Here is a 27,310-nt window from a genome sequence, read left to right on the forward strand (position 1 = left end):
GAGCAAGCATCACTCTCCTTCAGGCTGGAGGCCTGGCTGCCCACGGGGGGCAGCCCCTCCCGGCCTGCGCTCTCCACAGTTACTCTCCTTGCTGGCGGCTGCCTGAACTAGATGGGGCTGTTTCTAAGAGCTTTCCTAGTGCCATCGGTGAGCTCGTGAGAAGTCACCACATCCCCAGCAGAATGACAGCATTTCATCAGGACTGACTCTTCAGAACCAGGGTGAGTCCCAGTGTTGAGGGAAAAAAAGTGCTGTTTTACTAGTGTGGAAATGCTCAAGCAGACCATGTGTGAAAAGGCTGACAAACCCAATTTCTGGGGAGCAGCATTAAAGGGGGTGACAGGAGCAAGCCTGTAGTAACCTCCAGAGGGAACGGGCTGCTGCCCCTCGGAGCTGCCGATCGGGGACCGCTGACCCATCCTCTGAAGGGGTGAACAGCCACGCGGGCATGAAAGCGAAGGGGCAGCACGGGAGGAGGCGACAGAGAAAAGCACTTCCGGGCGGGACAGAGTCATGGGTAGCACAGTGAGAATTACAACAGTGTACAGTGAAGAGATACATAAAAAGGGTGACTTCTGATGTAAGGTCAGGCAGAAGTTTCAGTAGGCTGAGACAGATGGAGTAAACCACCTCTGTTACTGAGAGAAACAGAGCTCGGTTTTCGGTTAAGCTAGGGAGCGTGGCAAAGCCTGGTACCGAGTGTTTAGGTACCACCTAATGTTCTCCGCGTGGCTTGCTGACAGTTACAATTATTATAAACATCTACCTGGAATATTTTCATAGGGGAGTTGACGTAACCATGAACGGTTACAGCACATTTTTGATAAAATATTATATTAACATTTTCAGATGTAATTTTAAAAATCAGCTTAAGAATATGAAAACTAAGTCATCCCTGTTATCATTTAGATTCAATGAAATTGCCGTATACACACTTAAGAGCAGTTGGTGCATTTTTCCCATGTAAGATGACTGAATTCTTGGTAAGAAACAAAGGGTTGATTGAAAGAAACAACACACTTCAAACAGCAGGGGGCGCCGTGCACCAAGGCCGCAGGTGGCACTCCAGTTGTGAACTCCCGCCCATCCCATCTATATCTGCAGAATGGTAATTCTTTCCTTACCTGATCTGAAGAATATTTAGAAAGTTCCAACCTTAGCTTATGTTTAGCCTTTACTTTTTTTGACTGCTAGTAGTCAAACTGGAACTTGCTAGAGGCTGCGTGTGTTGGGCGGGGTATAGAGAGTGATTATTTAATGGGTAGAGAGTTTCCGTTTCGCAAGTTGAAGAGTTCTGGGGATGGATGGTGAGGACAGGAGCACAACAATATAAATGTGCTGAACTGTACACTTACACACGGTTCAGGTGCTAAGTTATATGTGAGGTGTATTTTAGCACAATTTAAAAAAATAAAAAAAATTGGGGCTTCCCTGGTGGCCCAGCGGTTGAGAGTCCGCCTGCCGATGCAGGGGACGCGGGTTCGTGCCCTGGTCCGGGAAGATCCCACATGCCGCGGAGCGGCTGGGCCCGTGAGCCATGGCCGCTGAGCCTGCGCATCTGGAGCCTGTGCTCCGCAATGGGAGAGGCTGCAGCAGTGACAGGCCCACGTACCGCAAAAAAAAAAGAAAGGAACCTGCTTATAACAACACAATATGCACGTGCATTTGCTAATTGCTTTAAGAATTGCACGTGTGCACTGTTGGTGGGAATGTAAATTGGTGCAGCTACTATGGAGAACAGTATGGAGATTCCTCAAGAAACTAAAAATAGAGTTGCCACATGATCCAGCAATCCCACTCCTGGGCACATATCCAGACAAAACTATAATTTGAAAAGATACATGCACCCCAATGTTCATAACAGCAGTATTTGCAATAGCCAGGTCATGGAAACAACCTAAATGTCCATCGACAGATGAATGGATAAAGAAGATGTGGCACATATATACAATGGAATATTACTCAGCTATAAAAAAGAATGAAGTAATGCCATTTGCAGCAACATGGATGGACCTAGAGATGATCAGACTAAGTGAAGTAAGTCAGAAAGAGAAAGACAAATACCTTATGATATCACGTATATGTGGAATCTAAAGTATGACACAAATGCACTTATCTACGAAACAGAATCAGACTCACAGACGTAGAGAACAGGCTTGTGGTTGCCAAGCCAGGGCCAGCGGGAGGAGGGATGGATTGGGAGTTTGGGATTAGCAGATGCAAATGATTAACATCATTTATAGAATGGATAAGCAACAAGGTCCTACTGTGTAGCACAGGGAACTATATTCAATATCCTGTGATAAACCATAATGGAAAAGAACATAAAAAAGAATGTATATATAGGTATAACTGAATCACTTTGCTATAGAGTAGAAATCAACACATTATAAATCAACTATACTTCAATAAAATAACTTAAAAAAAGGAACGCACCTGTGGATTTGTACTGTCACTCTGTTATGAGGTAGAGAGTTGGGGGCCAGTCTCAATTGTTTTAATCTGCCCTGAACAAACCAATCGAACCCTCAAATCTACAACATATGATGACTTAAAACGCAAATGCTGGATGACTGAAGCTTTGGGGAGAAGTGTGAAGGGGGGCAGAGGCTCAGTGGGAAGGAACTAACTCTTATCAGTTATTTACTATATGCCAAGAGCCTTCCATAGGCTATGTCGTTTAATCCTTAACCCAGTCCCAGGGTCGTGGCTTTGCTTTGGGTCCTCTACTGAGGACAGCAGGACCCAGGGGGGCTGTGTGACTTTCCCCAGGTCAGCCCATTTGCAAAGGGCAGGGCCAGGATTTCAACCCCGGCCTTGGGGACTCAGAAGCCTTGCTCCCCCATGTCTCTGGGAAGCCTAAATGCGCCCAGCTGGCCCAGTGGCTCACGGTACACAGACAGCGTGAGGGACGCCAAATGAGAACGTCTTAAATTCAGCATCCTTGGTCCTTTTCCTTCCCCCACGCACAAGAGGTCCTTTTCTTCTCCCGGATAATGCGAACAATGAGAAGGCAGTCTCGGGGCATGGGGGTAGGGCAGCCCAGCAGAAACAAAGGCTCAAACAGGCCGTCCTTGCGGGAGACACAGGGCCAGCGTGGTACCACGCTCAGCGAAAGTCCGGTGGTGTCCGCCACCCTGATGGCTGAGGGACAGCTTGTGGGTCAGTTTAGCCACAGGAAGTGAGACTGGGTCACCCTCCTGAGCTGAGCTTCTAACTCTGAGCACAGGCTGAGGTCCTGTGGGATGGTGGGTTTCGCTGTTTCTCAGCTCAGATTTTGCCGCTGTCCAGCACACGACTGAAGGGCTCAGGGCTGAACGCTTTACTGAGATGCAGCTCTGACTGGTGGGACGTAACGAAGAAAAAGGGATTCTTGATGTGCTTGTTGGATGTTGACATATGTTGGACGCTGACATATGCTATACCATGAAGCAGCAACAGAGGAGAATCAGTGTGCCGACCAGATCACTCGAGATTGTCCATTATACACGGAAATGCAAGTAGGGGAGCTCATCCTGAACTGCAAGATGCAAAACTGATCCTTAAATGATGAAAAAGTCCTCTAACTGGGGGGAAACTGAGGCTGTGACAGGCAAGACTGGACGAGACTCCAGGCCTGTGACCTGCGCGCAGGGCGTTTTCTGGTGTTTTCTACCGGCAGTGCCTTAGCCAAGCTGCCCAGACCTCGCGGGGAGCAGGTGACCAGTGCTGACCTGGCAGGATTAGGGGCGCTATAAATACTGCCACTGTCAGTGACCTCGCTGTTTTTCAGAGGTGGTGGCCGTTCTGCGGGGAGGGGCAGAGTGGAGTCCCTCTGTTTGTATCTGTGGGATTTGTGCCTCCCGAGGACATACCTAGTGTGAGCCGCAGAAGAAGTGTTTTAAGATTAGCTGAACCTCCCCGAAAGGGATTATTTCAGTGTGTCACGGAGAAAGAAGCTGATGGTGCAGATTTTGTCGACTGCTTCTTTCTCTGATGGAAAGCCTTTTTGCTTTCTTTCCCTCTGGGAGGGCCCCTGTGAGGCCCTGAAGTTCTGAAGCTTTAGCACTAAAATGTTTTAAATACGAAACATCATCACCTTAACTTTTACGGTGGCCTCCACCCCTCGGATGACACGTATTTTCGCGCTGGCTTTGGCAAGATGGGACAGGCACCCGGGGGTGTTGCAATTCCGTGCCTGGCTTCTGGAGAGCACACACTCACCCCGTCCCTCTCCAGCCACCTGCAAGCTAGCCCCCCAGACGAGGATTAGCTCAGGAAGCTGGGGACCAAGACGAAGAACAGCCTCATTGGACGGAACTGTGACCGTCAAGGAGGAGATGGCCGTTCACGTGGGAGAGAGTGACCACGTTCTTGTTAAGCTCACAATGACCAGGGAAATTTAAAAAATGAAGTAAAGAAAAGAGATTTCAAAATTTACGGGAAAGAGGCAAGTAAGATCTGATAACACCAGAGATTCTGAAAGGAGCTGGAAACCTCTCAAAAGAGAAGGTTTCTCCCCCAACCCCTGCAACAAGCAGAAAAGAGAACAGAAGGCACCTGAAGACGTCAGGTGGTCCCCAGGCTGCTCTCGGGGGGAGGGAACACGGCAGCTGGGGAAGGGGGTACCGGCCATCCCCCTGCCTTCATTTGCTGGCTCACAGGCTCTCTCTTCCCCAGTTCCCGGGAGGTAAGCCTAGATAAAGTCTAAGAACTACCACCTTCAAGGGCTCACCATCTCGTGGATGAATAAGGACAGGAAGGCAAAAGCCCAGATAACGCTGAATGGCTGCGGGCGCTGAGATCCAGAGAAAGGGCTCTACAGAAATACACTCGAGGTAAGAAGAGGAAGAGGAAAGAACCAGTGGGGTCGAGGGTACATTCCAAGCCCCTCCTTTGAGTCTACCTTTTCCACGAAGGAGGGTCATCTTAAAATAAATGGGCAAACATGGTTAAAAGGAATTTGAAGACCGAAACTGATAAGAGGGAGTGAAGCATTTTGCCTGTGCAAGTCCCAGATCACTAACATCATCTGAAGTGAAAACACTCATTGGCGTGGCTGAGAAAGCCACGAAGTGGGGAGATACCAGGAACCTCGAGGTTGGCAAATCCCCAGAAGGTGGATTCGAGAAGGGGCCAGCCCCCGACTGTCATGAGAATATGGCCAACGGGGTCTCACTGTTGGCTAACAGTGCCATGTGGCTAAATGAAAAAGCCCATGTAGGCTCAGGCTGCATTAATAAAAACTATAAAGTCAAAACTGGACAATTCTAGTCCATTAGCCGAGGTCAGACCTGATTTGGCGTTTGTGTTCCACATTCTCAGAGGACGCTCACAAGCTGGAACAATTTCAAGGAGCACAACCTAAACCCCGCAGGGTCTGGAAGCCAAGCCTGTTAAAAAGGTCTGGAAACGGGCTTTGGCTGTTTGAAGGGCTGCCACGTGGAAGAGGGATCAGACGGACACTAAGGGCAGAGATGAGGATGACGCCTCACCAGCCCTTCGTCTGGGGACACTGCAGTCCATCTTCACAGCCTCCTTCCCGCCTCTCAGGGAGTCGGATCTTAGTTACTTCTAGAGTTCTGATTCTACAGTGACCTACTGATTCCCGCAGCAATCAGTTTGTTATTACGACAATGGGCTTCATACATGAATTCACTCGGAAAATAATTCCCGGGCGCCTGTCCTGGGCCAGCCACTGTGCCGGATGCTGGGCGTTTACAACGGCGAACACGGCAGAGATGACGCCAGCGCTCACGGAGACCCCGCTGGCTACAGAGCGCTGAGTCATGGTGGGGGATTTGGGGCATGACGGGGACAGCGGGGGCCTCAGGGGGTGGGAAGCGGCTGACAGTCCAAGTCACATACGCTGAACAAGGAGGCAGGGAGAGGGTTTCAGGCCAAAGGGACAACGTGAGCAGAGGCCTGGGCCGCGAGAACACACAACGGCCCCTCAGCTCTAAGTGCTCTGTGTGGCTGGAACGGGGGGCAGGACGTTGAGATGCGCCTTGCACTGCGCGTTTAGGGTTTGGGTTTCTGTCGCACAGAGAGCCCCTGGAAGGTCTCTATACCAGCCGCTCCATGAGGACTGGTTTGGAGGGGAAGTGTGTAGAGCCCCACTGGGGGCTATGGTCCCTGCTGAGCGGGAGCTGTAGAAGCAGAAACAGGGATGCGATGTGGGGAATGGAGGAGAGGGAGGTCCGAGGGGTATTCAGGGGGAGGCTAAGACCCGGCTCTGTCCCCAAGGGGAGGTCAGGGTGAGGAAGAAAGCCGAGCTGGGGTTGAGCCCAGGCTTCTGTCTCTGGCAACACCAAGCAGGCAGGAGTCCTTGCTAGTCACTGAAATAGGGAACAGAGAGGAGAAAAAGCCCAGGGCCACGAGCAGACCATTGAGTCCGCTTTGGGACAGGAGGAGCTGTCAGCGCCCGTGGGAAACCAGAGCGCATCTCTGGGCAGGAGGCAGTTAGATGTTTGCGCCTGAAGCTCAGGAGGGAGATGGGAGTCAAAGACGCTGATCTGGGAACCAGCCAGACACGGCGCCTGAAGCCACGACCTGCAGAGAGAGGGCTTAGGAGGGAGATGGACAGAGCGGGATGCTCACTCAGAGTGAGGAAGAGGGACGTTCTGCCAAGGAGCCTGTGCGGGAACACTCAGAAAGGAAGAGGGAAAAGTAGCCGGGGAGAGGGTCGCAGAAGCCACGGGAAATGAGCAAAGGATGCACACAACGGCAGCATCGAACACGGCAGGTGAGAACCGGACGGCGCCCGGGGGAGCTGCCACGTGAGCCCGCAGGGACCGGGGCAGGCTCTCTAGGGAGACAACAGGGAGTGGTGACAAGAACGCAGCCCACAGGAACGATCTAGGAAGGAAGTGGGGCCCTTCGCCCCTGAAGAAGGAGGCGGGGGGCTGCGGTGGGAACAGCAGATGGCACAGGTGGGGAGCACAGATGTGGCCAACAGCAGCGGGAAGGGTGGGCTTGAGGTGCTTTTGCGTAATTCTCTCAAGGAGCTTGGATGCCAAGGGGAGGAGAAACGTAGGGGGGCTGCTGGATAAAGCCATGATTTTTATGCTTTCTTTCTATTTTTTTTTGTTTTAATAAAGTTGGGAGATGAGCATATTGAAACATAGATAGGAAGGAGAGATTTGGGAGAAGTTGGCAGTGGGGACAGGGAGACACTGAGCACAAAGGATGGCTGAAGTCGTGCAGGCGAGTGCATGGAGGTACCACTCAGCCGGGGGCCGGGGGCTGGGGGGGATGTCCCTGCCTCCACGGCCGCGAGCGCACAGAGGACATCCTGCTTACTGTAAATGTGACCCCTCAATCCAAAGTAGCATCTCCCTCCTCCTCTTTCCTTTGACTTCATTTTTTTCTCCCAAGCAGCTGTGTTTCCCTGCAGAAGGCTGCATTACGGCCACCCAGAGGGATATCCCTTCCTAATGCCCAGAACGAGTATTCATTCCTTTATACGGTGGACAGAGGTGATTAAATTAAGGATCTTGAGATAAGATTGCTTGGGAATGTCTGGGTGGGCCCTAAATACCGTCACAAATGTCCTTATTATAGAAAAGGGAGGCACACAGAGGAGAAGGCGATGTGAAGACAGATTGGCGTGATTCGGCCAAGGAATGCCGGCCGCCACCAGCAGCTGGAAGAGGCAAGGAGTGGATTCTTTTCTAAAGCCACTGGAGAGAGTATGCCCCGCTAGCACCTCGATTTCAGCCCAGTGAACTGTATTTCGACTTCTGGCCTCCAGAACTAGGAGGGAATACATTTCTGATGTTCTAAGCCGTCAGGTTTGTGGTCATTTGTTACGGGAGCCACAGGAAACTAACGCACCGTCCAACACCATAGTGTATGTTAATTGCCTGTCTTCTCCGTGAGGTTATGAACCCCCCCTTAGAAAAGAGACTCCGTGTGTTAGTTTCACCATGGTAGCCCTGGGACCTGGTATGCAGCAGGGGCGCAAGCATTTGTTGAATGACTGCATGAACAAATATGCACGTGCCCCTTCTCTGGGGAGCTGTGCTGTAAACAGAGAAACCCTAGGCATCACCCGTCCCACTGAGAGTGTTCCATCGCCCACGCCCTAGACAAGTCTGGCAACGCATCCAAGCGTGCTTGAAAATCTTTCCTCACTGGCATTTCTAATATCTGGTTGGTGTGTACTGATGTATCAGATGTCTAAGCCAGAGGACTAAACATATCAATTTCTCTCTTTCAGCGCTCACTGAAGCTTGTGGGTAACGGACATTTCTGAATTAACAAGACGAACAAAGGCTGGAACGAACACTGTCAGCACCGGGGATTGGAGGCTTTAAACAGGAAGGGGTGATGGGACATCCAAAGAACTTTCCCAAGTTCTCGGGGGGGAAAACGCGCAATATGTGTCTCGTGTGTGGGTGGGGTCTGTCTAGAGAAGGTATGTATAAATCTATCAAGAAGCTGAATTTATTTTAAACACCAAAAGAAAAGAAATCCCACAGAAATTTGGAAGGGTATTATAGATATCACTAGAAAAAATCATAAAATTATTCACTGGCATCGAAAATACCAGTAGCCACCTATTTACAGATACAGCCATCCTTTCCTTACATGGAATCCCACGTGTCTGGGGACCAAGGAGGAAAGAGCCGGCATTCTTTGCTTCCAGCGTGCCAGGCGCTATATGCTAAGTTATTACCCCATTGCAAAGTCTTATAAGGTGGGTATTCTTCTCATGCCCACATGGCAGCTGGGGAAGCCCAGGCTTATAGTTTTCAGAGACCACCCAGCTGGTGAGTGGTAGGGTCAGGGTTTGAACCCAGGCCCTGGGGCCTCCAGGCCCACATCCACGAACACTGTGTTATGTGGCCCTGAATTCAAGCCTAAGCTACTCCCTCTCCTTTGGTTCTCTGATCCTTCCCAACCGACCCCTTTTAAATCAAAATCCGCAAACAGGGCAGGCAAGTGTCACTGAGAGCCCAGGGCCCTTGGCACCATGCCCAGCCCTGCATCTGAATCCATCTCCGGTTCACAGGGGCCGGCTCTCCCAACCTTCTTGTTTTTGTTTGTTCGGGTAAGGGCCGATTCATTCCTCGAGCCACATTGGTTAAGAGCCATCTCTGAGGGCGGATTAAAGGCGGGCCTTCAAAAACTGGCTGGTACCTGACGAATGATGAGCAAGTTTCCCGGGCACTATTATTTGCCACACGTGCTTTTTCTCAGTGTCACACGGTGGTTCTTTGAGGCTGGCCCTGGGCTCAGAAGGTTCAAAAAGACTCCGGAAATAATCTCACGGCACAACTCAAATCGTGTTTCCTTCACTGCCTGAACAAGTGGGCACTCCCATCCAGAGCTGGAAATGCAGTAAAACGCTTTAAGATAACATAAAGAACATTTTCAGTACAGGCCATGTATCAGTTAGCTAAGACTGACATTACTTCCCCGTTCACTCTCTTAGTCTGCCTACAGGTGCAGAAGACACCTAAGCGCTGGGAGAAGTAAAGCAGATATTAAATTCTCCACTTGCTGTTTCCGTAAGACATCTCTGTTCTTGTATTTCCAGCTTCTCCAGGTGAGAATCTGAACGTGGGGTTTGCTTAGAAATACTGTTCATGCAGGTCAGCACTGTCCCCGGATTTATGTGCTTAATGATGTCTTTGCTGATGGGGCTTTTAGCGGGTGAGGGTAGAGGGTGGTTGGTATCACAGCATCCAATAGAAGTACCAGTGTTTGATTTATGTTACCTTAATGTTTGGGGGAAATACCTCTGTGTAACCAGAATAATCCTTGATTGTTTTCTCTCTTGTTTCTGGGTCCAATGTTCTCTGGCTTCACTAAACACAAAATGATCACTTAGCGCACCTAACGGCGTTTTATGTCCTCACGTGCTGATTTCACTATGTCTATTCAGTGTTTCCTGAGATAATTTACAAAAAAAGTTTTAAGATATTTTACATGGGCTTTGCTGACTCCTTCATGTCTTATCAGCATAAATCAACAGGATATCAAAGTTCACCAGGAAGTTGCTTGTGTTCAGAGCCCAAAGCACCTGGGAGTGAGAGCAGACGCTGAAATCAGAAAACCAAGCGGCCACGAATATCACGGCCTCGTTTTCTCTACACGTCTCATCATGATTATTGTTGGGAGAGTCTGGACCACACATCTGACCATTACATACTGTAATGTACCCACCGGATAAGAAGAAAAATGCTCCCCTACTGCTTCTGTCTTTAAGCTGAGATGAATAAAAGTGATTTTTTAAAAAGCCATAGAGAGTCATAAAATACAGCTCCTGGAACTCTATGAATTGATCCCCACTGGGTTATCTTGAATATTGTGTGGAATGATTCCTGACTGCCTTCTCCCTCTGATAAATCTGCTTTTGCACCAGAAAACCCTTGGAGTGGAGCCTGTGAACCACATCCTCGATGTGAGGCTGGGGTCCGGCAGGCAGCACGGGGAATGTGTAGGACCCACGGGCCAATCGAGACTCTTCTGCAGGAGCTGGGGGAGAACACAGTTGTCTTCTCCCTGGTTCCCAAACCCCTTCAGGTGGCGGCTCTGCACCTGTTCTTTATAGAATACAGGTGTGTACTGACAGGTGCTGCTGAAACTAAGTAATTTTTATGGTTTTGTGCCAAATCAGATACTACCGTTGATGCAAGAAGCAGCAGAAGGGATCAAGGTTTTGAGACAGTTTGGGGGTATAAGTACAACTGGATAAAATACTAGCAACTTAATTGGTTCCTTGAAAATTGCGAACATGTTTCGGCTTTTCAGTGCTCGTGATGGTGGTTCTGCAGGGCCGGGGTGAGACGCATTGGATTGTTCAACTAATGGAAAGCAGAATAAAACCAAAAAGCAAAACAACCTAAATAGAAGGCTGGTACTTCTACTGGATGCTATGATGCCAACAACCACCCCCCCTCAAAAAAAAGCCCCATCAGCACGGACATAGCTAAGCACATAAATTTGGGGACAGTGCTGACCTGCACGAACAATATTTCTAAGCAAATCCTACACTCAGATTCTCACCTGGAGAAGCTGGAAACACAAGAATACAAATGTGTTATGGAAACGGTAAGTGGAGAATTTAAAAAGGAAGCAGATCAGTTGATTAGTTAGTTCTGGTCAATCAATCCACGTGGCCTTAAATGACAAGAGGACTCCGTTCTTTCGGGAACGTCAGTGTATGAGTTTGCTAGGGCTGCTGTAACAAAGTACAACAAACCGGGCAGCCTAACAATTTACTGTCTCACAGTCCTGGAGTGACAACAACATCAAGGTGTGGCAGGGCCACGCTCCCTCTGAAGGCGCCAGGGAAGAAGCTGCTCCAGGCCTCCCGGCTTCCGGCAGCATCACTCCAGTCTCCACGTACCGCCCCCCAACCCCCCGTGTGCGTGTCTGTGTCCACACCCCCCTCCTCTAAGAGCACCAGTCAGACTGGATAAGGGGTCCACCTGACTCACCCACCAGGACCTCATCAGAACCCTATTTCCAAATAAGGCCTCATTCTGAGGCACTGGGGCTAGAATGTCAATATAGGAATTTGGGGTGGACATAATTCACCCCATAATCATCAGAATAGAAGATTCGGGGTCGAGTGCAGAGTCGCACTTCCCCTTTTTACCACGCATTGACGTCAAAAGGCAAGGCTCAGGGTGGATCCAGATAAACACCTATTTTAATTCTTTTTTTAAAAGAAAGAGATCCTTAAGTAGTAACAGCCACTGGCCTCAGATACCCTTGCATCCTATTGTGTGAGGCACTGTGGTTGAATGGCAAGTCTCCCTTCTCTCACTACCTTAAATGACGGCAACACGCGCACACACACACACACACACACACACACACACACACCGCCGCCGCCGCTGCTGCCGCTGGGGCCATCACCACGTAGCCTCCATTTGCTGAAGCTGAGGGAGGCCAGTGGGACACAGCCTGGAGACCCTGGCACAGTCCCATGACCTCAGCATAATTCGAATCTGGGGTCATGAAGCCCACCCTGGAGCAGCCTGTTAAGAATCACTCTTCACGAGTCCCTCCCACCAGGCAACTTCCACAAGCCTCTTAGATAGCCTCATCCACCAGACGACAGACGGCAGAAGCAAGAACTACAATCCTGCAGCCTGTGGAACAAAAACCACATTCACAGACAGACAGAGAAAATGAAAAGGCAGAGGGTTACTAACCAGATGAAGGGACAAGATAAAACCCCAGAAAAACAACTATATGAAGTGGAGATAGGCAACCTTCCAGAAAAAGAATTCAGAATAATAATAGTGAAGATGATCCAGGACCTCGGAAAAAGAATGGAGGCAAAGCTCGAGAACATGCAAGAAATGTTTAACAAAGACCTAGAAGAATTAAAGAACAAACAAGCAGAGATGAACAATACAATAACTGAAATGAAAACTACGCTAGAAGGAATCAATAGCAGAATAAGTGAGGCAGAAGAATGGATAAGTGACCTGGAAGACAGAATGGTGGAATTCACTGCTGCGGAATAGAATAAAGAAAAAACAATGAAAAGAAATGAAGACAGCCTAAGAGACCTCTGTGACAACATTAAACGCAACAACATTCGCATTATAGGGGTCCCAGAAGCAGAAGAGAGAGAGAAAGGACCTGAGAAAATATTTGAAGAGATTATAGTCGAAAACTTCCCTAACATGGGAAAGGAAATAGCCACCCAAGTCCAGGAAGCCCAGCGAGTCCCATAAAGGATAAACCCAAGGAGAAACACGCTGAGACACATAGTAATCAAATTGGCAAAAATTAAAGACAAAGAAAAATTATCGAAAGCAGCAAGGGAAAAATGACAAATAACATAAAAGGAACTCCAATAAGGATAATAGCTGATTTCTCAGGAGAAACTCTACAAGCCAGAAGGGAGTGGCATGATATACTTAAAGTGATGAAAGGGAAGAACCTACAACCAAAATTACTCTCTGGCAAGGACCTCATTCAGATTTGATGGTGAAATCAAAAGCTTTACAGACAAGCAAAAGCTAAGAGAACTCAGCACCACCAAACCAGTTCTACAACAAATGCTAAAGGAACTTCTCTAAGTGAGAAACACAAGAGAAGAAAAGGACCTACAAAAACAAATCCAAAACAATTAAGAAAATGGTCCTAGGAACATACATATCGATAATTACCTTAAACGTGAATGGATTAAATGCTCCAACCAAAAGACACAGGCTTGCTGAATGGATACCAAAACAAGACCCATATATATGCTGTCTACAAGAGACCCACTTCAGACCTAGGGACACACACAGACTGAAAGGGAGGGGATGGAAAAAGATATTCCATGCAAATGGAAATCAAAAGAAAGCTGGAGTAGCAATACTCATATCAGATAAAATAGACTTTAAAATAAAGAATGTTACAAGAGACAAGGAAGGACACTACATAATGATCAAGGGATCAATCCAAGAAGACTATGACAATTATAAATATATATGCACCCAACATGGGAGCAACACAAAACATAAGGCAACTGCTAACAGCTCTAAAAGAGGAAATCGACAGTAACACAATAATAGTGGGGGACTTTAACACCTCACTTACACCAATGGACAGATCATCCAAAATGAAAATAAATAAGGAAACAGAAGCTTTAAATGACACAATAGACCAGATAGATTTTATTGATATTTATAGGACATTCCATCCAAAAACAGCAGATTACACTTTCTTCTCAAGTGTGCACGGAACATTCTCCAGGATAGAGCACATCTTGGGTCACAAATCAAGCCTCAGTAAATTTAAGAAAATTGAAATCATATCAAGCATGTTTTCTGACCACAATGGTATGAGATTAGAAATGAATTACAGGGAAAAAAAAGTAAAAAACACAAACACATGGAGGCTAAACAATAAGTTACTAAATATCCAAGAGATCACTAAAGAAATCAAAGAGGAAATCAAAAAAAACCTAGAGCCAAAGGACAATGAAAACACAATGATCCAAAACCTATGGGAGGCAGCAAAAGCAGTTCTAAGAGGGAAGTTTATAGCTATACAAGCCTACCTCAAGAAACAAGAAGAATCTCAAATAAACAATCTAACGTTACACCTAAGGAACTAGAGGAAGAAGAACAAACAAAACCCAAAGTTAGCAGAAGGAAAGAAATCATAAAGATCAGAGCAGAAATAAATGATATAGAAACAAAGAAAACAATAGCAAAGATCAATAAAACTAAAAGCTGGTTCTTTGAGAAGATAAACAAAATCGATACAGTATTAGCCAGACTCATCAAGAAAAAGAGGGAGAGGACTCAAATCAATAATATTAGAAATGAAAAAGGAGAGGTTACGACAGACACCGCAGAAATACAAAGCATCCTGAGAGGCTACTACAAGCAACTCTATGCCAATAAAATGGACAACCTGGAAGAAATGGACAAATTCTTAGACAGGTATAATCTTCCAAGAATGAAGAATGAGGAAGAAATAGAAAATACAAACAGACCAATCACAAGTAATGAAATTGAAACTGTGATTAAAAATCTTCCCACAAACAAAGGTCCAGGACCAGACAGCTTCACAGGTGAAATCTATCAAACATTTAGAGAAGAGATAACACCCATCCTTCTCAAACTCTTCCAAAAAATTGCAGAGGAAGGAACACTCCCAAACTCATTCTATGAGGACACCATCACCCTGATACCAAAACCAGACAAAGATACTAGAAAAAAAGGAAATTATAGACTGATGAATCACTGATGAATATAGATGCAAAAATCCTCAACAAAATACTAGCAAACAGAATCCAACAACACATTAAAACACAACAATACACCACGATCAAGTGGGATTTATCCCAGTGATGCAAGGTTCTTCAATATATGCAAATCAGTCAATGTGATACACCATGTTAACAAATTGAAGAAGAAAAACCATATGATCATGTCAATAGATGCAGAAAAAGCTTTTGACAAAATTCAACACCCATTTATGATAAAAACTCTCCAGAAAGTGGGCATAGAGGGAACCTACCTCAACATAATAAAGGCCACATACGACAAACCTATAGCAAACATTATTCTCAATGGTGAAAAACTGAAAGCATTTCCTCTAAGATCAGGAACAAGACAAGGATGTCCACTCTCATCGCTATTATTCAACATAGTTTTGGAAGTTCTAGCCTCGGCAATCAGAGAAGAAAAAGAAATAAAAGGAATACAAATTGGAAAAGAAGACGTAAAACTGTCACTGTTTGCAGATGACATGATACTATACATAGAGAATCCTAAAGATGCCAACAGAAAACTACTAGAGCTAATCAATGAATTTGGTAAAGTAGCAGGATACAAAATTAATGCCCAGAAATCTCATGCATTCCTATACACTAATGATGAAAAATCTGAAAGAGAAATTAAGGAAACACTCCCATTTACCACTGCAACAAAAAGAATAAAACACCTAGGAATAAACCTACCTAGGGAGACAAAAGATCTGTATGCAGAAAACCATAAGACACTGATGAAAGAAATTAGAGATGATACCAACAGATGGATAGATATACCATGTTCTTGGATTGGAAGAACCAATATTGTGAAAATGACTCTACTACCCAAAGCAATCTACAGATTCAATGCAATCCCTATCAAATTACCAATGGCATTTTTTACAGAACTAGAACAAAAAAATCTTAAAATTTGTATGGAGACACAAAAGACCCCGAATAGCCAAAGCAGTCTTGAGGGAAAAAAACAGAGCTGGACGCATCAGACTTCCTGACTTCAGACTATACCACAAAGCTACAGTAATCAAGACAATATGGTACTGGCACAAAAACAGAACTATAGGTCAATGGAACAGGATAGAAAGCCCAGAGGTAAACCCACGCACCTATGGTCAACTAATCTATGACAAAGGAGGCAAGGATATACAATGGAGAAAAGACAGTCTCTTCAATAAGTGGTGCTGGGAAAACTGGACAGCTACATGTAAAAGAATGAAATTAGAACACTCCCTAACACCATACACAAAAATAAACTCAAAATGGATGACAGACCTAAATGTAAGACCGGGCACTATAAAACTCTTAGAGGAAAACATAGGAAGAACACTCTTTGACATAAATCACAGCAAGATCTTTTTTGATCCACCTCCTAGCGTAATGGAAATAAAAACAAAAATAAACAAATGGGAGCTAATGAAACTTCAAAGCTTTTGCACAGCAAAGGAAACCATAAACAAGACAAAAGGAGAACCCTCAGAATGGGAGAAAATATTTGCAAACGAATCAACGGACAAAGAATTAATCTCCAAAATATATAAGCAGCTCATGCAGCTCAATTTTAAAAAACAAACAACCCAGGGCTTCCCTGGTGGCGCAGTGGTTGAGAGTCCGCCTGCCGATGCAGAGGACACGGGTTCGTGCCCCGGTCTGGGAAGATCCCACATGGCACGGAGCGGCTGGGCCCGTGAGCCATGGCCACTAAGCCTGCACGTCCAGAGCCTGTGCTCCGCAGCAGGAGAGGCCACAACAGTGAGAGGCCCATGTACCGCAAACGAACAGAAAACTGCAAACAATCAAAAAAACCCAACCCAATACAAAAATGGGCAGAAGACCTAAATAGACATTTCTCCAAAGAAGACATACAGATGGCCAGGAAGCACATGAAAAGCTGCTCAATATCTCTAATTATTAGGGAAATGCAAATCAAAACTACAATGAGGTATCACCTCACACCAGTTAGAATGTGCATCATCAGAAAAATCTACAAACAACAAATGCTGGAGAGGGTGTGGAGAAAAGGGAACCCTCTTGCAGTGTTGGTGGGAATGTAAATTGATACAGCGACTATGGAGAACAGTATGGAGGTTCCTTAAAGAACTGAAAATAGAACTACCATATGACCCAGCAATCCCACTACTGGGCATATACCCAGAGAAAACCGTAATTCAAAAAGACACATGCACCCCAATGTTCACTGCAGCACTATTTACAATAGCCAGGACGTGGAAGCAACCTAAATGCCCGTCATCAGATGAATGGATAAAGAAGATGTGGTACAAATATACAATGGAATATTACTCAGCCATAAAAGGAACGAAATTGGGTCATTTGTAGAGACGTGGATGCATCTAGAGACTGTCATACAGATTGAAGTGAGTCAGAAAGAGGAAAACAAATATCATATATTACCGCATATATGTGGAACCTAGAAAATGGTACAGATGAACCGGTTTGCAGGGTAGAAATTGAGACACAGAAGTAGAGAAAAAACGTATGGACACCAAGGGGAGGAAGCGGTGGGGGGTGTGGGTGGTGGTGTGATGAACTGGGAGATTGGCATTGACATGTATACAGTGATGTGTATAAAATGGATGACTAATAAGAAAATAAATAAACATTAAAAAAAAAACAAAAGAATCCCTCTTCACACCTGCCATCCTGAAACAGTCCAGTTCACCCAAAATCAACCTGTGAAAATAGCCTATTTGGCCAACCAACAATTTGTCACAGCTACTGGTTTCTTAGAAAGCTGCCTCTTTTAAAGTTTTCTGAAGTTTACAGCAATATGTCTTGGAAGGATTGGCAGGGCCCTGGGGGGCTGTGAAGGCTCTAGGGGTCTCTGGGGCCTTCCCTCCTCCCCACTGTCTACTGTACCCACCTCTGTCATTCTGCTCCATTTCCTCTGACTCTCCACCTCTCCTTTCTTTCCTGATCCATGGTCTCTCTCCGCTTCTCCTTCTGACCTGCACCCTCCATCTCTCTGACATTGTCTCTCCCATCTCCTGCTCTTTGCACTTGCCCTCCTGCCCCTCCGGGTTCGGCATCTGGGGGTGCTCGGTGTGACCGTGTAGGCTGTTCGCTGCACAAAGCTGCCCTGCTGGCTCCGCCTACCAGCATCCATCTGGATGGACTCCCACTTCCATCTTGTAAAAAGGGGGTTGGGGAGGCCTCAGCAGCAGCCCAGCCTGTGCTTTGCAAGGATTCTTCCCCACCACTCTGGCCCCAGAGGGGCCCCCTCTCTTGGCAACAGCTCCCCCAAACTAGAGCAGTGGGGAGCTTAAGAAAACACCAAATGTTTAAAAAATGCCATTGTGAAGTCAAAATGGAAACTGGTTAACTAAAGTCATCTAAAGCTGTTAAAACTTCCCCATTTAATATGATTTGCTACGAACCTTAAAAAAATTAAAGTAAAAAATTAGAAAATTATTAAAAAATTAAAATTAAAAAAATTTAAAAAAAACAAACAAACACACGTTTGGGGTAAGTTGGCAAGTCTGGTAAATTTAGCAAGCCCACCCACTGGCTTCAGCAAACTGGCCTAACATCCCGGAATATGGAGGTCTGTTACCTTTTGAGGATGCTCCTCTGCACCAAAAAGGCTGTTGAAAGGACATATCCTACCTTGGTTCACGGTTACTATCTTCCCCCCAAATCTGGAATCCAGGAGGGAATCATGGCAAGTCCCAAGGGGTTTACAAGGGGCCATGTTTCTGTAAGTTTAGCATTACCAGTTCTTCTCCCCAAGAGGAAGGAACGATGTTCCTGCTTCCTTATATCACAAGCTCGTTGCCACCACCCTCTGTCTGTGATCACCATGACTGTCTACTAGAGAAACGCAGCCTTTCAGGACACACTAATTATCACGGGGCTTTATAGTCAGTCACATAAGCGATGGAGACCATGGCTCTACCAGAAGGTTCAGGGCAAAACTGGTTGTTCGCTTCTGGCCCCAACACCGTCTGCAGCCTTACTCTTTGTGGTCCTGCCTTCTCCTGTGCAGCTCTGATGGCTGGTCTGTGATGCTTTCCCCTCTGTGTGGCCACTACACCACAAGCTCCCACCAAGCAGCACACCATCTGAAGCTGTTCTTCCAAATCGATTTAAACTGTACGTATTTTTGAACTGTGTGTTCCTTTTGCCCCTAACAGCGGCGTGTCAGTCTGCAGTCACCTTGCTAACCCTGGTTTGCATCGTGCCCACTCCTTTGTTGCTACTGAGGGGATTAATTTTTATCTGACGGTTCTACCATGTTGAAGCTAATCTTCTGGATCAACTAAAGCTCCCCCTGTCCTCATTCGCATCAGGTGGTCTAAAGAAATCAACCAGCACCTCACTAAGCATTCCTAGAGGCAGCTCTGAAGGCAGGAGAGCACGATGCCACTTGAGAAATACTTCTATTTTCCTACTCTACTCGCTTCCTAAATCCACGTCCTCTTCCAACTGGGCAGAAGGCATTTGCTGCTTTTCTTGAAGCCCACTGGATCAGACAGACTCCTGGATAAGAAAATGAGGGAAGAACCAACTTTTAGAGTTGGATAGATACTCTAAATTTAAATGGAGAATCTATAGTAGGGAATAAACACATACATGCATTGTAGCATTCTGAACTATTAGTCTCTTACTAACTGTCGAAAGTATCTTTCACAGGCAAAGGAGGATGTTGAACCCAAAGTGTCAGGGCCTGAAGAGTGAACCCATTCTGACTGCAAGATGAGTTTTTGCTATAGACAGTACACCTTTTCGTTTGAAAAGCAGGTAGCATCACTGGGTCATTAAGTGTCTGCAGGATCTGTGGGGTCAGCTCTTCTCAAAGACCCCGGGAGAGAGCTGTTTATGCCCAAAGGATCAGAGCTCAGGAAAGTGCTCTAATCCTAGGCGATGCACAGAAAGCTGTGGAACCATCAGAAGGCTCGTACTTGGTACACCGTATCACCCACTGGAATATACATGACGTGCTGATCTTAATGCTCTGCTATGTTCATTTCCTGACACTGAGAAGTTTCAAAATTAAAAAAGGGAAGATAGACTTGGGAGTAAAGGGCATCTTCAAAGCTTTCAAAATAGGATAACCTGAGTATAAATGAGGAGGTTGTTGCTCATGAGGGGCGGGTGCCATCGGTGCCTTTCTGATCCTTATCTCACAGGTAAGTATTAGTTGAGTCATGTATTTGTGTTCTGCTTGCTGTGCCCCTTCTGTGTCGGGCAGGATGCTAAGCCCTGGGGATAAGAGGTGACTAAGCCACAGACCCTGCCTAGGGAAGTTCAGAGCCTCCAAGGAATCATAGATGTGAAGAAGGAATAAATACTGTAAAAAGGTGTATGCTTTACAGTGACAGTGAAACGCTGAATTTAGGGGGAAAAAGCCCTAACATTTTTTCTGTGTATCTTTTAATGGCAATTCCTCTAGCCAAGATGTTGGACCGACTGATTGAATCGTTATAAGGATAATGTATGTGAGACACACCATAAGCTGCAAACTCAGATACTGCTGTTTTTAGTGTTGGAGAAACCGCCGCTTCAAGCATGCCAGCAAGTGCCTCAGTCCAGAGCCTCAGGGCCAGATATCTGTTCCTGCCTGTTGGAAACAGTGCAATACAGAGGAAAGGGCCCCAGAGAATGAGCTGGGAAGTCTGGCTTCCAGCTGGAGTTGTTACAGGCAGAACTCTGAGATACTGCAGGTTTGGGTCCAGAGCACTGCAGTAAAGTGAATATCACGATAAAGCAAGGAAAACAACTTAAGTTTTATTATTTACAGGTATACCTTGGAGATATTTCAGGTTCAGTTTCAGGCCACCACCATAAAGCGCAGGTTGCAACAAAGCGAGTCACATGAATTTTTGGTTTCCCAGTGCATATAAAAGTTATGTTTACACTATACTGTAGTCTCTTAAGTGTACAATATAGCGTTATGTCTAGAGAACAAATGTACATGCCTTAATTTAAAAATGCTTCATTGCTAAAAGATGCTAACCATCATCTGACAACTCAGGGTTGCCACAAACCTTCAACTGGTAAAAAAAAAAAATGCATTATCTGCGAAGTGCAATAAAGCGAGGTCTGCCGGTCTGTACTGGTCTGTCCTGGGGCAAGTCACTTATCCTCTTATCCTCTCTGAGTCATTTCCTTTACTAAAAAATCATGGGATTTGATCAGTTCATCTTCAAGTTCCTTTCCAACACAGGATTCTGTGTCTCTGTTTCTACGGTGACAAATCTACCCTCAGATAGATCTGTAAGTTCTAGTTACAGATGGTAGGATTAGACTAATTGAACTTATTAAGTAAATAAAACCTCTACATGGGAAATCAAAGCATTTTTCTAGATCTTACTTGGTTATCATTTCAAAATACACTTGTTGCTCCTGTTTGAGAAGTACAGGTTATTGCCCGTGAACTGAAGGAGGAAAGGAATATCCTTAAACCCAGTCTGGTAAAGTTCTCCACTGGACTCAAGCACAGCTGCGGGAGGAGGTTTAAATGCAGAGAGAGGAGACCCGGCCGGACTCTGGATAGCAGAGCGAGGAACGACCGGAAGCTCCCAGCTCTCGGCAACGGACGAGGTTGCAGTCACAGAGCCTGGCACCCGAAACCAGCTGAGCTCTCAACTCCCGGTCACTTAACACAGTCTCCAAAAGCTGAGGTCTGTTCCTGGGACAGAAATCTTCTCTGTTTTTCCCCCAAATACTCTTTTGAACGGTTTCAAGGTTGTGCAGTGTTTCGCTAATATTTTAGGGAACTACGGAAAAACTTGCCCACCACAGGGAGAAATAATGCAGCCAGGAGAGCAGGGTTGCCGGGGGCAACCTGTCCTGACTCAGGCAGGCATGCTACCAGAGATCCCCCCCACCCCGGGGACGTGGCCTGGAATAGGCTTCTGACACCCTCCTTGCAGTTTCCCAGTTTCAGGAGGGAAGGACTGGAGGGAAGGGCTGGGCTGGAGTGACGGGACAGCTGAGAATGCAAGGTCATGACTCAGTGTCAGAGGTGTTAGGTGATGGGCTATATATCTTGTGTTGCCGTTGATACAATCTATTCAGGTGTTGGATCAATGGATCAAATATTAAGCTGTGGGTTTTGAAAAAAAAAATCCATAAAAGGCTTAAAATGTGTGTCGGGCTTGATTTCAAAGGACCACTATGAGGGCTTATCTAGCTAAGTGGTTCTTGTGATAATGGCCAGAGGGACCCTGGTCAGTGTGTTCCTGTCATCACCATGTCCCCAAACCTCTTATTGCCTTACGTCCTCCTTATCAGTCATTCATGATGGAGCTGCACACACCCAGGCATTTCTGCTACATCCTTACACTGCACTATAAAAATGGAGAACTGCTACAGGACTTAATAGGACACGTGTAGTCACAACAACAAAAAAGGAACTGAGTTCAAAAGACTCCTATTTCTTTTTATCCTCTTCTCATCTCCATCTTTAGAACCCAAAAGGCACAGTCTACGAGGTGAAGTTGATTATAAATGTTATTTTCTTACGACTGTTGATAAATGTCATAAACAACCTTAAATTATACACCACGTGCTTTGGATTACAGAGCACGTAGGAATCTTTTCCCTGTTTTTTTGAACGTTATGTCTCTTACATTTGAATTACCCAGGGGAGTTGACAAAGGAAGGATGTGTGCTGTTTATTTAAGGCTGTGCAGAGTCACTGACAGGCCCTGCCAACAGTGAGGTGTTATCCACACTTGTTCACACCAGTATCCCTGAAGATGGCAGGGCTTGGGATCCAGTAGGTGCTTGACAAGCAAGTGTTGAATGATAAATAAATGGGGAGGATATATCAGCGTGAACGTATGAGGAAAGGCACTTTTACCAGCGAAACAAACACCACCAATTAAATTTGGAAAAGGGACAGAGATGGTTATAGAGTTGACTCTGGGTATTTAAAAACGGGCTGGAAATTATTAGTAAGAGTATTAAAAATGAAAGGCAAGGCCTGCCTCTCTTCAGCACGTAAGAAGCCCTTAGAAACGCCAGAAGTTGACCTCTATTCTTAGACTCAACGCCCTCCTTGAACGACGATCGCTCATATTTTGAGATGAAAATGTCTCGAAGAGGCTGTTATCTAATCTAGCACAACATCGTATTATGGGCTACTGGAACTCTCCCTTGAAAATGGCGATTACCCCCCTTTCCAAAAACAAACACAGGTGGGGGCGGGGATGGGTCTCTCCTTACCGTCAGCGACAAGGCCATGCAGACGAACGTGAACTTCTTGATGTGTGCTGCAGTGACTGCGTTGCTCGTGCTCACCAGCTTATTGCTGGGGTTATTCTAGGGGGGCAAGAAAAGGCTCCACGTTATCCTTGGCTGACCACACGTGCACCTTACAGAGCATCTCGTTTCTGTTGTATTTGATGCGTCTCAAGTGTAGATGTCGAGTGACAGCTTGGCAGACAGCTGTCACTCTGAGTCTCTCTCAGACAGCTGTCATGTTTCTGGACATGAATGCTAACCAGAGGGGGTTCTGGACTGAACGTCTGGCAGTGTCTCCTGAATGAGTCCCCTCTCCTGGGCGCTGGGTGCCCACCCAGCTAGGCCAGAGCCCCAGCCCATCCTGCAGTTCCTGACTGCCCTGGAGCTCTGCAGACAGGCGTGGCATCTGGGCCCGTATTTGAGGGCACATGTCAAGGCCCTGTGAGGTGCGCGTTTGCTCTCCGAGATAAAGGACTGTGTGTCTCACCCATCTGTTTATTTTATTTTATTTTTTAAAGACCTTTTTTTTGATGTGGACCATTTTTTTAAAGTCGTTATTGAATCTGTTACAATATTGCTTCTTTTTTTTATGTTTTGGTTTTTTGGCAGCGAGGCGTGTGGGATCTTAGCTCCCCGACCAGGGATTGAACCCGTACCCCCTGCACTGGAAGGTGAAGTCTTAACCACTGGACCACCAGGGAAGTCCCTCACCCATCTCTTTAGCTCCTGCAACTTAGCACCATCTTTCCTGAGTAGAGAAGATGTTCAAACAGCCTTTGTTAGATTGAAATGTAAGCAAATGATGCAGACGGCCCAGAGGTCCTCTGACACGTGCCTGAGGGATTGCTGGGGCCATCCCAGGGTCACTGCTAGGCGTGCCCATCACCCAATCTAAACGAGCGTCCGGCCCTCAGCCTTGAAAGGCAGCAGAGGAAAAACAACGCCAGCCTCCTTACGGATCCCATTAGTCCCAGAGCCGACTCACAAAAACTAATAAGAACCTCCTGTATAAAAAAATAAATAAAATTCAAAAAAAGAAAAGAACAAATGGCGAGCCCCTGGCTCCCATATCCAGCCCAATGAAAGACACACAAGCAGAGGTGTTACAGGTCCCACTTGCAAAAGAGCTTTTGATGTTTGCTTCCCTTCAGAGGCTGAGGCAATCTCTCGAATCCCTTCCCCTTTATGCCACCTCTGGAGGGGTTGACATTTTCTTAACTCCGGTCTCTAAAGCACATCTGCTTTTCTGAAAAACAGCAGGTAGGATATCTCTCCATCTCCTCTCCCCCAAGGATCTGCGAGGGTGGTGCCCCGGTGGCCTGGGCGAGAAGGAGGCCAGGCCGGGAAGAATTAGGAACCTCCAAATGCACACGCCACCCATGGTGGCAGCCACGGGCCCCAGCTCCTTCAGGTGCGCTTTTATTTTTAAAATAGCAAATATTTCTGCAAGTACGGTTGGAATAAACTAGCACATATCATTAGATTAGCATCTGTGTCTCACCTTGTTTGCCCCATCTGCTCTTTCGCAGAAACATAGTCTTTTGCATATAATAACTGAACATTAGAGAGAATTTGGATGAGTGGAAAACTCTCCCAGCTCACTGTTTAGCTAGAAACAGCAGAAGTTATGCGAGAAATTTTAAATCTCTTATTCTGGAACGCACAAGGGGGCTAAGGATTTCAACTGTCAGTGCAGCAGATTCTGGAAGTCCACACAGAGGTGTCTTAAGATTCGGGTGAATAGACGGCATTCATGGGAATGGCTTGGAGTAGCGCAGTGGAATGCATGGCAACAATGGGGGAGGTTTCAAAAGGGTTCTGAGTAACTCCAGCATCTGGCTAGAGGTACGCTCCTCAAAAGAATTTTTTTGTTTTTAGGAATAAAGACACAGACCTACTAGAGAATGGACTTGAGGATATGGGGAGGGGGAAGGGTAAGCTGTGACAAAGCGAGAGAGTGGCATGGACATATATACACTAGCAAATGTAAAATAGATAGCTAGTGGGAAGCAGCCGCGTAGCACAGGGAGATCAGCTCCGTGCTTTGTGACCACCTAGAGGGGTGGGATAGGGAGGATGGGAGGGAGGGAGACGCAAGAGGGAAGAGATATGGGAACATATGTATATGTGTAACTGATTCACTTTGTTATAAAGCAGAAACTAACACACCACTGTAAAGCAATTATACTCCAATAAAGATGTAAAAAAAAAAAAAAGAATTTTTTTGTAGTGCCTAACCTCTGTGATGGTGAATAAAACAATGCTTATCTTGGACGCTCTTAGTGGAACTGTATAGCGCTGTATTGTTAAGCTTTACTATTTCAATGTAGCCAAAAACAATTTCAGATGAGACACTCACAGCTATGAGGTTCTAACACTTTAGAACCTGCTACTGAGTTTTATTATATAATCTTATATTCCAAGAGCAAGATGACTTATATCCATTTTGGTTTCTGAGGACTTACTTCTATACACATGTTCCTTGACATGAAAACACTGATTTCTATCAGTGGAGTGGATGAAACCCACTCAAACACAGCTCTCTCCTGCAAATGACTCAGGCCTTCGGAAGTCCACTCTCAAAGGCCTAGGAAGCAGGAATCAAAAGAATTTTTTCGGAAATGCTCTGCATCCTAACGTTGTGAATGAATGTTGGCAATCAGTGGAGGGTCCAGCTTACAGTTTACTGGGGAAGTTCCACACCCAGTAAAGAGTTCTGGGCCATAGCCTACCCTCTCTCACGTTAGGCTGCGTGGGGGCCATCCCTGAAGCACTTGGAGGTGAGTTGCTATTTGTGGGTGATTGACTATAGGTGTGGGAATAGAGGCACATAATCAGCTGGGGACCCTGGTGAAGAGGCTTCCTCTCCTCACCTCCTAGGGCTCTTTATGGGATCACATGAAATGATATCAGCAATGGCTCTGAGCTAGTTCTATAGAAATTCAAGGCCAAACAGTTGCTATTAAGAGTACCAGTGGCAGGTTCTGTGCTTCTTTCCTATTTTTTATTTTAAAACATTGTACACTATCTTGCTGGGAGTCTGTTTTTCTACTTCTTTGTTTCAGGATACAAGTCTACAGGTTCAAATAATTAAGCTTTAATGAAACAGGCATTTCTCAAATGATCTGCAGGCAGGTCAGTCCTGACCTGGCCTCAGGTTACAGGTCTGAAGGCTTATGTGCCTTCCTGGGCTGTGTCAACAGCTGTGGAAGGACACAGTGGCCGTCACCAGAAGCTTCCAGCTGGAATAACTGCGCTGCATCCCAACCAGCCTGGACCCATGGCTGCTGCATGGACAACTTCGGTGTGCATGTACCCCAGCACCCTGCAAGACAGCCTTAAGCTTATGAACTTAAGCACAGAACTTCCTGTACCTTCACATCTGCTATAAAGTATCGGTTTAACTAAAAAACAACAAAAGAGAAATGAAATACAATATACTAACATTTTTTGAGAGTATAATTTCCCTTTTGCAAATAATTTCTTGACAGGAATAACCTTGAAGTGAGTATCGGTTTGCAGAGGCATCATGGGAGTGGCATCAAGGCAAGTGTAAATTCGCCTCTGTTATTTTCTGAGTTTCCTCCGCCAGCCCCAAAGCCTCATTAATCTTGCAGAGCGAGGTGAGATTAGAAACATCACTGCGCCCGTCAACGGCAATCCCTGTCTATCAAACGCTAATTTTAAAGAGTGTGTTTCAGAAACCACGGCGCACGGGGTTCTCACCTTGTCAAAAGCAGGGTAGACAGCACGGATTTCCGTCAACCAGCCATATGGCATGTGACCCACGGGGTATGTGGCTGTCAAAATTGCCACGGCCTGCAAGAGGAAGAGCCGGCAGTTAGCAGGGCATCCGCAGAGCCTGTGTCCAGCCACTGCCTGCCGTCTGCCACGTGGCAGAGCAAGCCATCTCGGGTGTGGTCCCCACTGACAGGTCACTCCACCCTGGGTGACAGCAGGAGGAAGGGGCAGGGGCTCCCCTGCATCCCGGGAGCCAGCTGAGTGGACCCAGGGTGTGCACCTGAGACCAGGGGGATGAGTCTTGTTTTACATGAATCCAGTGAGGAAGGGGTCCCGATCACTGCCTGAGAAGCCAAGATTTCAACCCAGGTTCACCAAATTCTCACTGAGCTAAACCAAACCTTCTAGTCTAGCCCAATTCTTGAGTCTCCAAATGCGATTCTGAGCCCCACCCCTGCTCTCTGGAGACTCTGCACTTAGCGTCCACCGCTCTGCCTCCACGCCACCCCCCAGGGAAGCTGACGGTGTGCACTGGTCGATGGCTTTACGTTATCCTCCATCCAACTCAACTCACTTTCAATCTGTTCAGCCAGGAGAGCCCAATTTTGATGTTTAACTTAAGAAAACTAAATTAATACTTCTCATAGG

General features: G+C 46.3%; 1 protein-coding gene across 1 annotated transcript in view; it reads right to left on the reverse strand.

Annotated features, from left to right (window-relative positions):
* ANKH (ANKH inorganic pyrophosphate transport regulator) overlaps positions 1 to 27,310 on the reverse strand; it is a 142,328-nt gene that overhangs the window by 14,063 nt on the left and 100,955 nt on the right. Inside the window, exons 7-8 of the mRNA XM_082652475.1 lie at positions 26,648 to 26,740; positions 22,904 to 22,999 (exon numbers count right to left, since the gene is read on the reverse strand). Coding sequence (XP_082508601.1) covers positions 22,904 to 22,999; positions 26,648 to 26,740 — 189 coding nt within the window. The remainder of the gene's footprint in view (positions 1 to 22,903; positions 23,000 to 26,647; positions 26,741 to 27,310) is intronic.

The sequence above is a fragment of the Grampus griseus genome (assembly GCF_964374135.1).
Source record: "Grampus griseus genome assembly, chromosome: 3".
NCBI lineage: Eukaryota > Metazoa > Chordata > Mammalia > Artiodactyla > Delphinidae > Grampus > Grampus griseus.